General features: G+C 44.5%; 1 protein-coding gene across 1 annotated transcript in view; it reads left to right on the forward strand.

Moving 5' to 3' along the window:
* Window positions 1-15,424, forward strand: part of LOC136572709 (uncharacterized) — a 346,665-nt gene that overhangs the window by 255,856 nt on the left and 75,385 nt on the right. Inside the window, exons 74-79 of the mRNA XM_066573580.1 lie at window positions 1,179-1,345; window positions 5,388-5,477; window positions 8,544-8,689; window positions 10,650-10,733; window positions 11,205-11,364; window positions 11,648-11,744. Of these exons, the coding sequence (XP_066429677.1) occupies window positions 1,179-1,345; window positions 5,388-5,477; window positions 8,544-8,689; window positions 10,650-10,733; window positions 11,205-11,364; window positions 11,648-11,744 (744 nt within the window). The remainder of the gene's footprint in view (window positions 1-1,178; window positions 1,346-5,387; window positions 5,478-8,543; window positions 8,690-10,649; window positions 10,734-11,204; window positions 11,365-11,647; window positions 11,745-15,424) is intronic.

A 15,424-nucleotide genomic window follows, 5' to 3' on the forward strand; every position in this document is an offset into this window, starting at 1 on the left:
ATGCTTAATGCAGTTTGGAGCGACCATCCTGGTACTCTATTGTAAAGTCTAGGACACCCTGGAGACATTGCCACGCCTTAGGTCCTTTGGGAGGCAGCATTAACCCCTTAGGGTTGAGTCCTTTACAGGCTTTGTCTATGGCCACACCACCCTGATCACATTTGATCTCATTGATTCTCCATTGAAGTCAATAGGGTAAATTTTCAACAACAAAGGAGAAAAGCCGGCTCCTTAAAAACACTTCTTTTATTCCAAAAAATCTACAAAATTCAAATGGTTGATACATTGTAACACCATGTCTATGTGCAGATGCATATTGAAAGACACAACTTTCATGATGACAGAAGTGAACAGTGATCAAGAAAGAAGTGTCTTTCGAAACGAATCTGAGTGTAGATATGGTGTTACAATGTACCTACCATTTGTAATTTTATGGATTTTTTTGGAATAACAAAGAATAAAAAAATGTTTTAAATGTTTCTTGTTGCTATTTAAGTTGTTTGACTCATGGTCAGCCGGAGCACCTGAAAACCTTCAAGGTAAACGAGGGAAAATACTACTTACTAACCAGATAAAGGTAATGTTGTGTTATGTATTTTGGAATTTAAATCTTCAACAAATCTGTACTCAATCTGACATTAACAATGCTGCGGATTTAAAAGATCTGTAGATCTGTAGATCAATTTCCACACTGAAAATTTTTGCAGCATGTGGATAGGATGAGATTTGTTAAAATCCCGGGGCAGGTAACCACCCTCTTTATTTGCTTACTTGAGTTTCTAAATAATGCCAGAGGTGCCAGCAGCTGCTTATCATTGCCCCGCACAAAAATAGGACATGCCGCGGTTTGTTTGCCGCGCGACATTTCGCGCGGCCGTCTGCATAGGAGTGCGTATTGTAATGCACTCCTATGCAGGCTTTGAGCGGCGGAAATCCCGCGGGAAATCCCGCCGCGGGATTTCCGCCCGTGTGCAGGAGGCCTTAAGGGAGAATCAGGGAAGTAAGTTGTCAGCAACATTTGTTATGTCTATAGAGATGTGAAGAAAAACAAAAAAAAAACTGTGATAAAACATGTAAGATGGCAGTTACATCTTTATATCTACATGCAATTACAACATTTTGAATAATGCTTCACAAATGGCTTGTCTATAAAACGTGGATTTCTATTATGTCAACAGGCATGTACTTGAGACACTTGCAAAAACCAGGCAGGATGCAAAGAAAACTCAAGAAGGTATTGGTGGTCTTGAAGAAAACTACAGGGCAGCAAAAATCATAGCTTCAGATATTTTAGATACACTTGTTACAAAGACCTCCATGTTGGAGCAGCTTAAAGCTGTATTAGGTAAGGTTTTTTCCCCTGTTTTAAAGCCCTTGCTATTGTTGACACTTGGATATCTTCTGTCCCCAACTTTTTCTATGCGTCATGTTCAGGTTTTCATAATTTTTGTGTTACTCAGTAGGAAGACAGAAATAAGCCCTCTTAGGGGTGCGTTCATACATGGGGAGGCACTGCGGGTTTTCTGCAGTGAAAGAGCTGTGGAAAAACCGCAGCAGAACCGTTCACTAATAGAGTGAATGGGATTAAAGCAAATCCTGTTAACATGTAGTTGAAAAAGAAACGCTGCAGATTTTCTGCTGTAACTGTTATGTAACTCTAAGGCTGGGTTCACACGGGGCGGATTTGCTGCGGAAATTCCGTCCGGAATTTCGCCGCGGCAAATCCGCATGCGGCCACTAATCCCGGGATTAGCCAGCCATGTGGACGAGATTTCTCAGAAATCTCGTCCACACGGGACTGCAAATCTGCTGTGGCAAAGCCGGCAGAAGCCGCCTCTGCGGCGCGGATTTGCCGATCGCAGCATGTTAATTTTTTTTTCCGCTGCGGCCTTGCTCTCCTCTATGGAAGCGCCGGCCGCAGCGGAAGAGTAAGTGGCCGGGCCACTTCAAAACCGCCGCGGGTTTCGCAGCGGTTCTCCCGGCGGAAATCTTGCGGATTTTCGCTGCGGCCAAACCGCGAGATTTCCGTCGAGAATCCACCCCGCGTGAACCCAGCCTAACCTGTGGTTCCGCTGTGTAAATTCTACAGCAGAACTGTTGCGTTTCCGCAACGTGTGAACGCACCCCAAATGTGATTCAAGTTTGATTTTGTTGTCTTTCTGGAAGAAGAAAACATATCCTATCTGGGCCATAACCAGACAGTCCTCATTATAAAGACTCATTCACCAATACGTATCTTCTAAGAACCCCTATTTTTTTGCATATGAATTTTGCTTTTACAGATTTGCGCAAAACATTTCTAAGCAGTTTATTGCTGTTCATGGGTAGAAGCAGAGCATGTTTAAAATGTTCCACAATATGGGATTTAAATATTGGGAAGTATACAAATAATGTTGTGAGTAGCATCACAGGGAGACGGTTAATTTAAGTCATTTTTTCGCACTCCCTTCTCGCTACCAATGATAAAAGTGTGCCATAAATGTCACCCTTAGGCCTCAGTCACACGGGCGTTTTTTCCCGCGATTTGCGGATCGCATGACGGATGCACATCTGCAAATCGCGTGACTGGGGCCGAAAAATCGCCCGAAAATACTGCTCCTAGCCGCGTTTCAATAGAAACGGGCCAAAGCTGTCCAGCGCATTGAATTCAATGGAGCCGGCAATACAGCCGGCTCCATTGAAAGCAATGCGCTGCAGGCGATCGCGGGATGAATTGTCGGGAAGGGCTTAAGTATATAAGCCCTTTCCTGCAATTCATCCAGAAATGTGTAAAAATAAAAAATATATATATACTCACCTGGTCCCGGCAGACGGAGTTCAGCCGCGGCCAGCGGCAGTCCTCCTGAACTGCTCTCTCTAGTGTTCAGCAGCCGGGGATTTAAAATCCCCACCTGCTGAATGAGCTGCCTCTGATTGGTCACAGCCTGACCAATCAGAGGCAGCTCTCACTTACACCCATTCATGAATTCATGAATGGGTGTGAGTGAGAGCTGCCCCTGATTGGTCCCTGTGCTGAGCCAATCAGAGGCAGCTCTCACTCACACCCATTCATGAATTCATGAATGGGTGTGAGTGAGAGCTGCCCCTGATTGGCTCAGCGCTGAGCCAATCAGAGGCAGCACTCACCCATTCATGAATGGGTGTGAGTGAGAGCTGCCTCTGATTGGTCAGGCTGTGACCAATCAGAGGCAGCTCATTCAGCAGGCGGGGATTTTAAATCCCCGTCTGCTGAATACTAGAGAGAGCAGTTCAGGAGAACTGCCGCCGGCCGCGGCTGAACTCCGTCTGCCGGGACAAGGTGAGTATATATATTTTTTTTATTTTTACACATTTCTGGATGAATTGCAGGGAAGGACTTATATATTTAAGCCCTTCCCGACAATTCATCCCGCGATCGCCGGCAGCCCATTGCTTTCAATGGAGGTGGCTGTATTGCCGGCTCCATTGAATTCAATGGGCAAACATCGTTCTTCTCTGCCACAGCTGTTACAGCTGTGGCAGAGAAGAATGATTTGTCTACTATATGTTCTCAAGGGGGTCGGTGCTGCTGCCGCCGGCCCCATTGAGCGCATATAGAGAAGAGAACAGGAATCGCAGATCGCAGATAGGTGCGATCTGCGATTTCTGTTCTATAATTTATCGGACGAGCGCATAAAAAGCGCTCATGTGTCCGATACCATTGCAAAGCAATGGTTTTATAAAATCGCCGGACGCATGCGCATGCGCAAATCGCGGCAAAAAACGCCCGTGTGACTAAGGCCTTATGGTGATCTGCACATGTAAGTAGCCATTATAGTTAAGCAGGAGTTCAGACAGCTTTTTTTCAATAACTTTATTAATGCATACTAGAGGCATAGGTAATGGAGCATTGCAGAAACATTAGACTGAACTCTGTTCACATTGACATTTCTTCTCAGTAAAGTGTTTTTGACAAAAATAGCCTAGTCTGTGGCACTATTTTTACCATCAATAACACAACAGACCAAACTGACAGCAGCAGACCCCATTATGTAGTCAATAGAATTCATCAGGGTTAGGTCGGTTCACATGGCTAAGAATCTCGTGCGAGTTTGGTGCATTTTGAGACTCATAAAATTTGAGCAAATATAAACCCCATTTTTTTAAGGGAGTCATATACTCGTACATGAGCTATATTTTCATTGCTGGAAAAAAAACGCTGCATGTCATATCTTTTCCCGTTCCTAGAAATGCATGATCAATTGTTTTCAATGGGCCAGTAAAACACATTGCAATATGCACGCCAGTGCGATGCGAGGCTTGCAAGTGGGGAACACTTGCCGACCCTCTAACAGGCCCGAAAGCCGCACCAGGGGAGAAGTGATTTTGGCCTAACATTGAGCAGGTCAACATACGTTTTAACACCGATACAAGATGTTTTTCTGGCAAAAACACCTCCCATAACTTTTGTGAAGTAGCGATCCTTTAGCGTGGCTTTCAGGTACATTAGAGGATTGGCAACTGTGTTCCTTTGTTTTCAATGGGAAACCTCACATCGCACTTGCCTGAGTATTCATTTTACCGATCTCAGAGGGATGGAAGACTACCTGAGTCACACAGGGATTGAACCCGCAACCTGAATTTCTGCTGCCTTAACACTCTGCGCCACATGAGGCCCATGAAACTGGCCTTAGTTAATATCAATTTGAAACCAGATCTGTCATACTAGTCATAGCTGAGGTATGAACAGAAGCCGCGGAAGCACTGTGAGACCTCTCGGGCAGCATGGAGAGGATGGTCCGGTGAGTATAACAGGGACCTATAGTCAGATTTAAATATAGAACAGTACTATGTACTGTTTTATGTTTAAAATCTTTTTTTCTTAATTTTGGGTGAGAAAGTAGGGCGTGCGTCTTATACACAGTCGCATCTTATACACGGAAAAATACATTATTTTTCATTGCACAAATACGCAGCGCTCAGGCACGTGCAAATACGCTTACGCCAGTGTGAAGCTGGTCTCTTGGTGTGTGATTTACCTTCGATAGACAGGGACTGGTTTTCATATATATATAGGCTTCCTGGTATTTCATGCATTTACCTTTTATTTTGAGTATTAAGTAACCATGTGTGATACAGCAATATATGGGACCCTCTTGTTTGATATTGTTAGCAGCAACCCTAATGTATCAACTGTGCCTGCATGATAGTATTGGATATAATAGCATCTAGCAGTTTAATTGATTGGTGCGTTAGAATCATTGATTTACGCGATGGAGAGCGCGAGAACGGTGCTAATCATATATAGTGATAACAGACATAAATTACAGTTTAATATATGTTACATTTTTGTAAAAGAATGAGAATACCAGCATTCTTCGAAATGAGTATTCTTTCATATGTACTTTTTTTCTTTTTAACCCTGGCAGGTATTGGAGATGAGACGCTAAATATTTTCCTTTCACAAAATGAAAACACATTTGACAATTTTGATGAAAACGATGACTTATTAAAAGACGGTACTGTCATTTACAACTTATATCTGTCTTTATGTTATAAGTCTGTGAGAGTTTTGTGCCGGGTAAAATAAAGCAGCACTGTATTTGCACTAAACATGATTGATTTAACCTGTAGAAGTGCTGAAATTGTATGTAAATAGTAGTTTGATGATCTGACACATTATTAAACATTCACTGTAAGAATTTGCTGTTTCAAAATTTGAAAAACAACAGTTGAACACGTGACCTGCGCTGCATGACTACAGTATATACTTATCCCCTTAAGAACATGGGCTATCTTGGGCTTAAGGACACAATGATTTTTGGCGGATTTTCATCTCCAATTTTCAAAAGCCATAACATTATTTTTCCATCTAATCGACATGGTCATGTTGAGGGCCTTTATTTTTTGGGTAGATACAATGCATTATGTAGATTTTATTACATTTTTTTTGAGGGCAGGAAGAAAAAAGACGACTCAATTCTGCCATTGTGTTTTGCGTTTTATTTTTACAGCGTGAATCACTCAGCATAAATAACATGATTTTTATTTCTGCAGGTTGGTATAATTATGACAATACCAAAATTACATATTTTTTTCAGGTTTTTCAAGTTTTGCACAATAAAATCCATTTTTTTAAATTATTATTTTTTGGCTCACTGCATTCAAAATTCCTTAACTTTTTTGTTTTTCCAGCTCTATGATGGCTTGTTTTTTTGCGTGGCAAGCTTTATTGGCACCATTTTGGGGTACATATGGCTTTTTTGATCACTTTCATTGTTATCAAAACAAAATTTTAGCTGCATTTTTAGCTCTTTGTATGTTTTTTGCCCCACAAAATAAATAATGTGTTCAATTCATTGTACAGCTCGTTATGGTTGTGACAATACCAAAGATGTGCTTTTTGTTTTTTTAAGAGGGTAAAGTGAGCAAAAAAGTTTTTTCTAACCACTATTTTTCTCATGTTATTTTTTTTACTATATTTATTTTTTACATATTTCTTGTGTCCCTGTAGGGCAGTTGAATGAGCAATTGTATTGATAATACATTGTAGTACTTCTGTACTGCAATGCATTTTCGCTATTGCTAGAAATCGTATGCCATGGCAGCTCTGGATGCTGGGAAATGGAACCCAGTTGCCATGGTAAAATATCAGCCTTCCATGATGATATCACAGTGGGTCAGTGACATAACATCACGTCGTGGTATGTAAGGGGTGAACAGCGGGGATCGGTGTTCTCACCAATCCTCGCTATTGCAACGGAGGCTGGTTGTCAGTCATAACCGACTACTGCTGTGGATGTCACAGGCTCAGCAACTGAACCCGTGCCATGCACAAGACATAAGTGTTACGTCCATGCACTAAAGTGCAACGCCTCAGCACAGACGCAAGATGGTGTCCTAATAAAACTGCAACAACTCTCATAATGTTGCATAGACCAATTACACCTCTCTAGATAAAGATGGGAGGACACCTCTCCCTTACTAATCTGGGAAAGTGGGGGACCCCTGCCTAAGAGTAGGGTGATTGTGCCGATAAGGATAGCCCACTGGCTTCATCTGGGACCTAGCTATCCCTGATTAGGAACCTGGAGATATGTACAAAACACAGGATACGAAACTGTTCACACACATTGAACACAGAACATGACAGTTCACACCTCATGTCTGGCCACCTGCACAGACAATCAGAACATGTTGCTGTTCACACCAACACACCCGGTAATGCACACCACACAGAACAGGACTGCACATACACCAGATGTTTGGCCACTTGCACTAACATACAAAACACGTCGCTATTCACACCAACACACAGGGTTATGCATACCGCATAGAACAGCAACCCCACCCAGAACTCCCATGCATACAGATAGCAAACTATAGCTAGTCCAAGTGTCCTCAACCAAGGGGATAGAGAGTCAGCCACCATGCTGACATAACAGGGAACAGTGTCGGACATCACCCATCTGACACACACATAAGACATCAGACGTCTGGAGGCTGCACCTACAAAGGGATAGGGAGAAACCTGCAGGTGTATGAACCTGTGCAGTCACTGTACCACTCAATGCTTGATGCATGCACCCCAGAATGCAAGGGGGGGAGGGACAACAGGTGTCCAGACCGTCCTCAGGTGGGAGAGACACTTCCGACAAGCATGCATAACACCAGCTCTGAGTGGGATTAACATAGAGTGTATCAACAGAGTACAATGACCAGCACCTTCTACCAAGAGATGCTGGTATTTAAATGCAGCAGACTAGAGGGGATTGGCTGAAGAAACACCACACCCAGCCAGCTCAATCAACCTTTACCTGTGAAGCTGTGCTCATGGAAACCTGTAGAACCACCGGTCCCAGATGCACAACCTAAGAATAAGTTTGCATCCTGTTGCAGCAAGTACCAGCCGACTAGGGCACAAACGTACATCATATAGCGCTAAGGGGTTAAAAAATGGAATTGGCTGCATCCACGCAGGTGCAAAATTCTGCCACACACATGCATGGATGCTGTAACTTCCCTTTTTTCTATTGTGATTGTCCAAAGTGGGATTTGGGGATTTTTTTTGACTTTACAGTACAGTTTTGCAGGCAGTGAACCATAGATAGAATTTTTAAGCCGTTATATGTTTAGTGTGCTGCTGACTTCTGTGCATACTATGGGAGGAATTTACTATAATTTATGACAGAAACTGGTGCAAATTATAGGGCAAATCTAGGCTATCTGAAAGCTGGCATATTTAACTTTCTGGCTTATGTGCCAGAGATGTTCAAATTTATGATGTGGTGTGTCCTTTTTAATAAATTTGGCACATTTAATTCCACCACATTTTAGATTAAGACTGGCATATAACATGCCAGTGTTCATAAATCTCCCCTATATCTGTATTATGCAAGAAAAAGAAAGTAAACTTACAAGGTCAATCGAAATTGACCTAAGGACAATACATTTATCCATGCAGCCAGTCCTGGACTAAACACTATTAATACAATGCAAAATATAGTACATCAAGGACCTGTGTTTGGTTACCTTGTTGGAGTTGGAGTTAGTATAACCTACCATGTGTACTACTTGTACCCTAGATTGTTGTGATGAATATGATGAAGCATTTTATCGCATGAAAGAGGCAAGTAAAACTTCATTTCTACATGATATTCTGCAAAAGACAGAGAAAGCAGCTGATGAGCTAGAGGAACTCCAGAGAAACAAAATATCCAAAAAGAATGAGGTAAACTTCCATTGTGTCATCATCAACATTGTCACAAAAATCTGTAGTTGCCAATGATGGCAATAAATCTATCAAGTTTTGACTTCTTGCGATCAACAAGTTTCGGTAACTTGCAAGTGACAAGACAATGGCACTGACTTCCATTAATGTGTGATGTCGCAAGGCAATACTGCGGTCCTTGGCTGTACGTACTGTATTTTGGCCAAAGTTGTTCTGTAGCCCTTGACTAATAGAAAATAAAGAAATATAGCTGAACATACACATTAGATAAAAGTTGTCTGAATCTGCCAATCTTGTGTATGGTTGCCTCTGGACGTGCTTCTAATGGCAAATATCAAAGAAAGGAGGTTGTAGCGTTTTAGGTGCAAGTTTAGAGCTGCGGGTGTAGTAGCCGCGCAGGTTCAGATTTTTTTTTTACTACTCCAGCTATATGATTTACACTATTTAACCCATCAAGGAACAAGTGCCATAAATATAAGGCACTTGGCCCTGGGCTTTACTCCCGAGAATATACAGTGCAGGATTAAAGCTCCTGCTCCTGCAATCTAGGAGGAGTAGATCAGGCTCTCAGTTGTCAGACACGGTGGAGGACCCAAAGGAGAAGATAGAAGTGATTTTTTTTTTAAAGGGGTTGTCCCGCGAAAGCAAGTGGGGTTATACACTTCTGTATGGCCATATTAATGCACTTTGTAATGTACATCGTGCATTAATTATGAGCCATACAGAAGTTATTCACTTACCTGCTCCATTGCTAGCGTCCTCGTCTCCATGGTGCCGTCTAATTTCAGCGTCTAATCGCCCGATTAGACGCGCTTGCGCAGTCCGGTCTTCTCCCTGGTGAATGGGGCCGCTCGTGTCGGAGAGCTGGTCCTCGTAGCTCCGCCCCATCACGTGTGCCGATTCCAGCCAATCAGGAGGCTGGAATCGGCAATGGACCGCACAGAGCCCACGGTGCACCATGGGAGAAGACCCGCGGTGCATCGTGGGTGAAGATCCCGGCGGCCATCTTGCTAAGGTAAGGAAGAAGTCGCCGCAGCGCGGGGATTCGGGTAAGTACTAAACTTTTTTTTTTTTACACATGCATTGGGTTTGTTTCGCGCCGAACGGGGGGCCTATTGAATAAAAAAAAAACCCGTTTCGGCGCGGGACAACCCCTTTAAGCGCTTCTGCCTTCTTCTTTGCAAGGTATATAGCACTCATTGAGAGAATACAGGAGGTGGCACTGCCTTTTCCTGCACAGGCAGACATATCAGAGCTGCAGGGTCATAGCAGAACCCTAACCAGCTCTGACAGGGACTATTGTCACACTAGGGCATAGTTTTCCCAGGTCAAAGGGGCTCCTATTGATGCCTCAGCTACAGTGGAAAAGTGTGAAGAAAAAAAAAATCAGTGTGAATGTAAAAATTACCAAATAAAACAATAAATAAACAATAAAAATATATTTATTTCAACGTAAATATAATAATTTTAATAAATAAATAACTATAAATTAAAAATTTTTTTTTACCTTGTGTACACATTACTCTTAACAAAATAAAAAAAAAACAGAAAACAATTTCAGTGAAAAAAAGGTATTAAAAATAGCCCTATACGTATTTGATGAAAAAAAAATGCAGCAAAAATAATTTTGACAGTCTAGGAGAAAACAATAATGCTATAAAGCCTCCACATGGGTAAAATCACTAAAAGGTGTTTGGGCCTTTAGAATGGTCTCTAAGGGATTAATACAGAGGAAAAAAGATATGCTGGCACATATCGGCTCAGCATATTGCAGGTGGACACTGTTGACATGTGTTGTTCCCATTTTACCTTATCGACACTTTTGAGATATAGGTCAAGGGCATTTCACCATTGTGAATACCACATTAGGTTTACAGGGTGTAAGCGTAGCCTAAGGCTCCTAGCGTAATGCTATACTTACATGCGGTCTTGTTTCTCTCTCATTATTTACCACACTTAGGTGATGCACTGGTGTAGTAAAGTCGACAAGCCATGTGTTGAAAGACTTGTCCGATGCCAAAATCCTCCATATTTGGTTGCTCAGGTAAGACTGTATGAAAGAGAAAATATTTTAAGAAATACTTTAATTTAATGTTGATTGCACTATTATCACTTCAACTACTATGTGACAAGTAATTTTCAGAAATCAGTTATTAAATTTCCCTAAGGCCTCAGTCACACGGGCGCATCGGTACCCGTACACCGGCGCCGATGCGCCCGTGTGACTGACACCAGCAGACGGACGTACCTGAAGACGGCTGTCTCTCTGCAGCGCCGGGAGGAAGAACATGTGACCGGCTCCATTACCGGTCATGTGTTCTATGACCAGCGCTGGAGAGAGACGGCCGTCTTCAGGTGCGGCCGTCTTCTAACTGTCAGTCACACGGGCGCATTGGCGCCGGTGTACGGGTACTGATGCGCCCGTGTGACTGAGGCCTAAGTATGATATAGGACAATACGTAACAGTACAGACTGTAATTCATTTACGCTGATTTGAGTCTTTTGGTCTCTTAAGATTTTAGAAATGGCATTGGTCATGATGAGTTGTCTTCCTACATCTGAAAACATTAATGATCTTCAAAAATCATCTACTTCTGTAAATGAGAAGTCAGGACATAGAGCTAATAACAGACTTCGGCCCTCTCCTGTAAACAAATCGACTCCTTCAAAGCGAGGTGAGAAAAAATGTATTCATTTTGAAATTGGATGTCGTACTGCTACAAATTCAGCAGATCCAATAAAAAACCTTCAACGATATTAGCGTGCCTTTGTGATTCTTTTATTGTTGGCCCAAACACAATACGTTTTTGCTCTTATGAGCCATCCTGAAACGTCTGCTAATCACTAATATCAGCAATTCTTTATATTACTGTCAGACAACATTTGTTATTACAGTGTATTTATAGAACCCATGATACATATGTAATAAGAGCAAATCATTTCTAAATAAACATTTAGGTATAAAAGAGCCTGTTGAAAAGGTTGACAGAGCAAGATGGAAGAAAATACAACATCACATTGGAGAGACCAGCAAATTTGTTGAAATGATACATCAGTAAGTGTTCATGAAATGTATTACAAGCACCACAGGGACAGATGTTATATGGGATATAACTAACACAGAATGTTTTATCATATGCATCAAACCTTCCCATCTATTTCATTTACAGTTTGGTAATATAAATACATTCACTGTTTCATAGTTGTTGAACCTTTGTGTATCTTGTAGTGGGCAATAGGCAGAATTTCGAAGGTGCATGCTATATTCTAAAAGTACAGTATTTGTAAATTATCTTTCCTGTGAACATTGAATAGATGCCAGGAGTGTTAAAATTATTTCATTAAAAAAAAAAATATATTTATGCAATTTCGGTAAATACTCCTGTCCCCGTCCTCCACATATGAGCTTCCTTTTTCTTTGCTTTGTGTTCTCCTGAAATGGATTTGAGTGTGCAGTAGAGATGAGCGAACGTACTCGTCCGAACTTGATATTCGTGCGAATATTAGGGTGTTCGGGATGCTCGTTACTCGTAACGAGCACCACGCGGTGTTCTGGTTACTTTCAGTTTCCTCTCTGAGACGTTAGCGCGCTTTTCTGGCCAATTGAAAGACAGGGAAGGCATTACAACTTCCCCCTGTGACGTTCAAGCCCTATACCACCCCCCTGCTGTGAGTGGCTGGGGAGATCTGATGTCACCCGAGTATAAAAATCGGCCCCTCCCGCGGCTCGCCACACATGCCTTGTGACTTAGCTGAGGGAAAGTACTATCGTGCTGGAGCTGCTGTAGGGAGAGCGTTAGGAGTTAGTGTAGGCTTCAAGAACCACAACGGTCCTTCTCAGGGCCACATCTAATAGTGTGCAGTACTGTGTTAGCACTGTATTTTTTATTTTTTTTTCAAAATTGGATCTGCAGAGCATTGCGCCCTGCAATAGGGACAGAAGTGGTGGTTAGGCAGGGAGAGTGTTAGCAGTGAGTGTAGGCTTCAAGAACCCCAACGGTCCTTTCTAGGGCCACATCTATCCGTGTGCAGTACTGTCCAGGCTGCTGTTAGCAGTGTTGCATTTTTTTTTTCTTCTCAAAACCGGCTGTGCAGACCATTGCACCCGGCATTAATACTACAGGGATAGAATTGTGTAGGCAGGGCCAGAAGACATACATTATTCATTGAATAGACGCAGTGTGGCTTGTCCTTTGAAAAACAAGGGAAAAAATTCTATTTCGCCTGCCTCTGACAGTCCTCAGGGCTCTGGGTACATGTGTGCTGCGTGCAGAACGTTAAAAAAAATCAGACGCAGCCAGCTACGTTTTACTGCAGGCTTGCGCCAATTTTTTTCCTGCATGGGAAATCCCTGATCTGCTGGAGCCAATAACTTTGCATCACTGCAGTTCTCTGACACATTTGCAGGGCCACAACACAGTTATTAAACTTAGTAGTATTCATTGAATAGACGCAGTGTGGCTTGTCCTTTGAAAAACAAGGGAAAAAATTCTATTTCGCCTGCCTCTGACAGTCCTCAGGGCTCTGGGTACGTGTGCTGCGTGCAGAACGTTAAAAAAAATCAGACGCAGCCAGCTACGTTTTACTGCAGGCTTGCGCCAATTTTTTTCCTGCATGGGAAATCCCTGATCTGCTGGAGCCAATAACTTTGCATCACTGCAGTTCTCTGACACATTTGCAGGGCCACAACACAGTTATTAAACTTAGTAGTATTCATTGAATAGACGCAGTGTGGCTTGTCCTTTGAAAAACAAGGCAAAAATTCTATTTTGGCTGCAGGCTTGCGCCAATTTCTTTCCTAGCTTGGAAATCACTGGTAATACAGCATGCTGAGGGGTAGGGGTAGGCCGAGAGGACGTGGATGCGGCCGAGGACGCGTAGGCCCAAGTGAGGGTGTGGGCACAGGCCGAGCTCCTGATCCAGGTGTATCGCAGCCGACTGCAGCGCGATTAGGAGAGAGGCACGTTTCTGGCGTCCCCACATTCATCGCCCAATTAATGGGTCCATGCGGGAGACCTTTATTAGAAAATGAGCAGTGTGAGCAGGTCCTGTCGTGGATGGCAGAAAGTGCTTCGAGCAAGCTATCATCCACCCAGAGTTCTGCGCCGTCCAGTGCTGCAAATCCGAATCCTCTGTCTGCTGCTCCTCCTTCCTCCCAGCCTCCTCACTCCACTACAATGACACATGCTCAGGAGCGGTAAGACTCCCAGGAACTGTTCTCGGGCCCCTGCTCAGATTGGGCAGCAGTGGTTCCTCTCCCACCAGATGAGTTTATCGTTACTGATGCACAACCATTGGAAAGTTCCCGGGGTCCGAGGGATGAGGCTGGGGACTTCCGGCAACTGTCTCAAGACCTTTCAGTGGGTGAGGAGGACGATGACGATGAGACACAGTTGTCTTGCAGTGAGGTAGTAGTAAGGGCAGTAAGTCCGAGGGAGGAGCGCACAGAGGATTCAGAGGAAGAGCAGCAGGACGATGAGGTGACTGACCCCACCTGGTGTGCAACGCCTACACAGGACAGGTCTTCAGAGGGGGAGGCACGGGAAGCAGCAGGGCAGGTTGCAAGAGGCAGTGCGGTGTCCAGGGGTAGAGGCAGGGCCAGACCAAATAATCCACCAACTGTTTCCCAAAGCACACCCTCGCGCCATGCCACCCTGCAGAGGCCGAGGTGCTCTAAGGTCTGGCAGTTTTTCACCAAGACGCCTGACGACCGACGAACAGTGGTGTGCAACCTTTGTCGCGCCAAGATCAGCCGGGGAGCCACCACCAACAGCCTCACCACCACCAGCATGCGCAGACATATGATGGCCAAGCACCCCACAAGGTGGGACGAAGGCCGTTCACCGCCTCCGGTTTGCACCGCTGCCTCTCCCCCTGTGCCCCAACCTGCCACTGAGATCCAACCCCCCTCTCAGGACACAGGCACTACCGTCTCATGGCCTGCACCCACACCCTCACCTCCGCTGTCCTCGGCCCCATCCACCAATGTCTCGCACCGCACAGTCCAGCCGTCACTAGCGCAAGTGTTGGAGCGCAAGCGCAAGTACGCCGCCACGCACCCGCACGCTCAATCGTTAACCGTCCACATAGCCAAATTTATCAGCCTTGAGATGCTGCCGTATAGGGTTGTGGAAACGGAGGCTTTCAAAGCTACGATGGCGGCGGCGGCCCCGCGCTACTCAGTTCCCAGTCGCCACTACTTTTCCCGATGTGCCGTCCCAGCCCTGCACGACCACGTCTCCCGCAACATTGTACGCACCCTCACCAATGCGGTTAGTGGCAAGGTCCACTTAACTACGGACACGTGGAAAAGCACAGGCGGGCAGAGCCACTACATCTCCCTGACGGCACATTGGGTGAATTTAGTGGAGGCTGGGACAGAGTCAGAGCCTGGGACCGCTCACGTCCTACCCACCCCCAGAATTGCGGGCCCCAGCTCGGTGGTGGTATGTTCGGCGGTGTATGCTTCTTCCACTAAAGCACCCTCCTCCTCCTCCTCCTCAACCTCTGTCTCGCAATCTAGATGTGTCAGCAGCAGCAGGACGTCGCCAGCAGTCGGTGTCGCGCGGCGTGGCAGCACAGCGGTGGGCAAGCGTCAGCAGGCCGTGCTGAAACTACTCAGCTTAGGAGATAGGAGGCACACGGCCCACGAACTGCTGCAGGGTCTGACAGAGCAGACCGACCGTTGGCTTGCGCCGCTGAGCCTCCAACCGGGCATGGTCGTGTGTGACAACG

This window comes from Eleutherodactylus coqui, chromosome 1 (genome assembly GCF_035609145.1).
Source record: "Eleutherodactylus coqui strain aEleCoq1 chromosome 1, aEleCoq1.hap1, whole genome shotgun sequence".
Classification (NCBI taxonomy): Eukaryota; Metazoa; Chordata; class Amphibia; order Anura; family Eleutherodactylidae; genus Eleutherodactylus; species Eleutherodactylus coqui.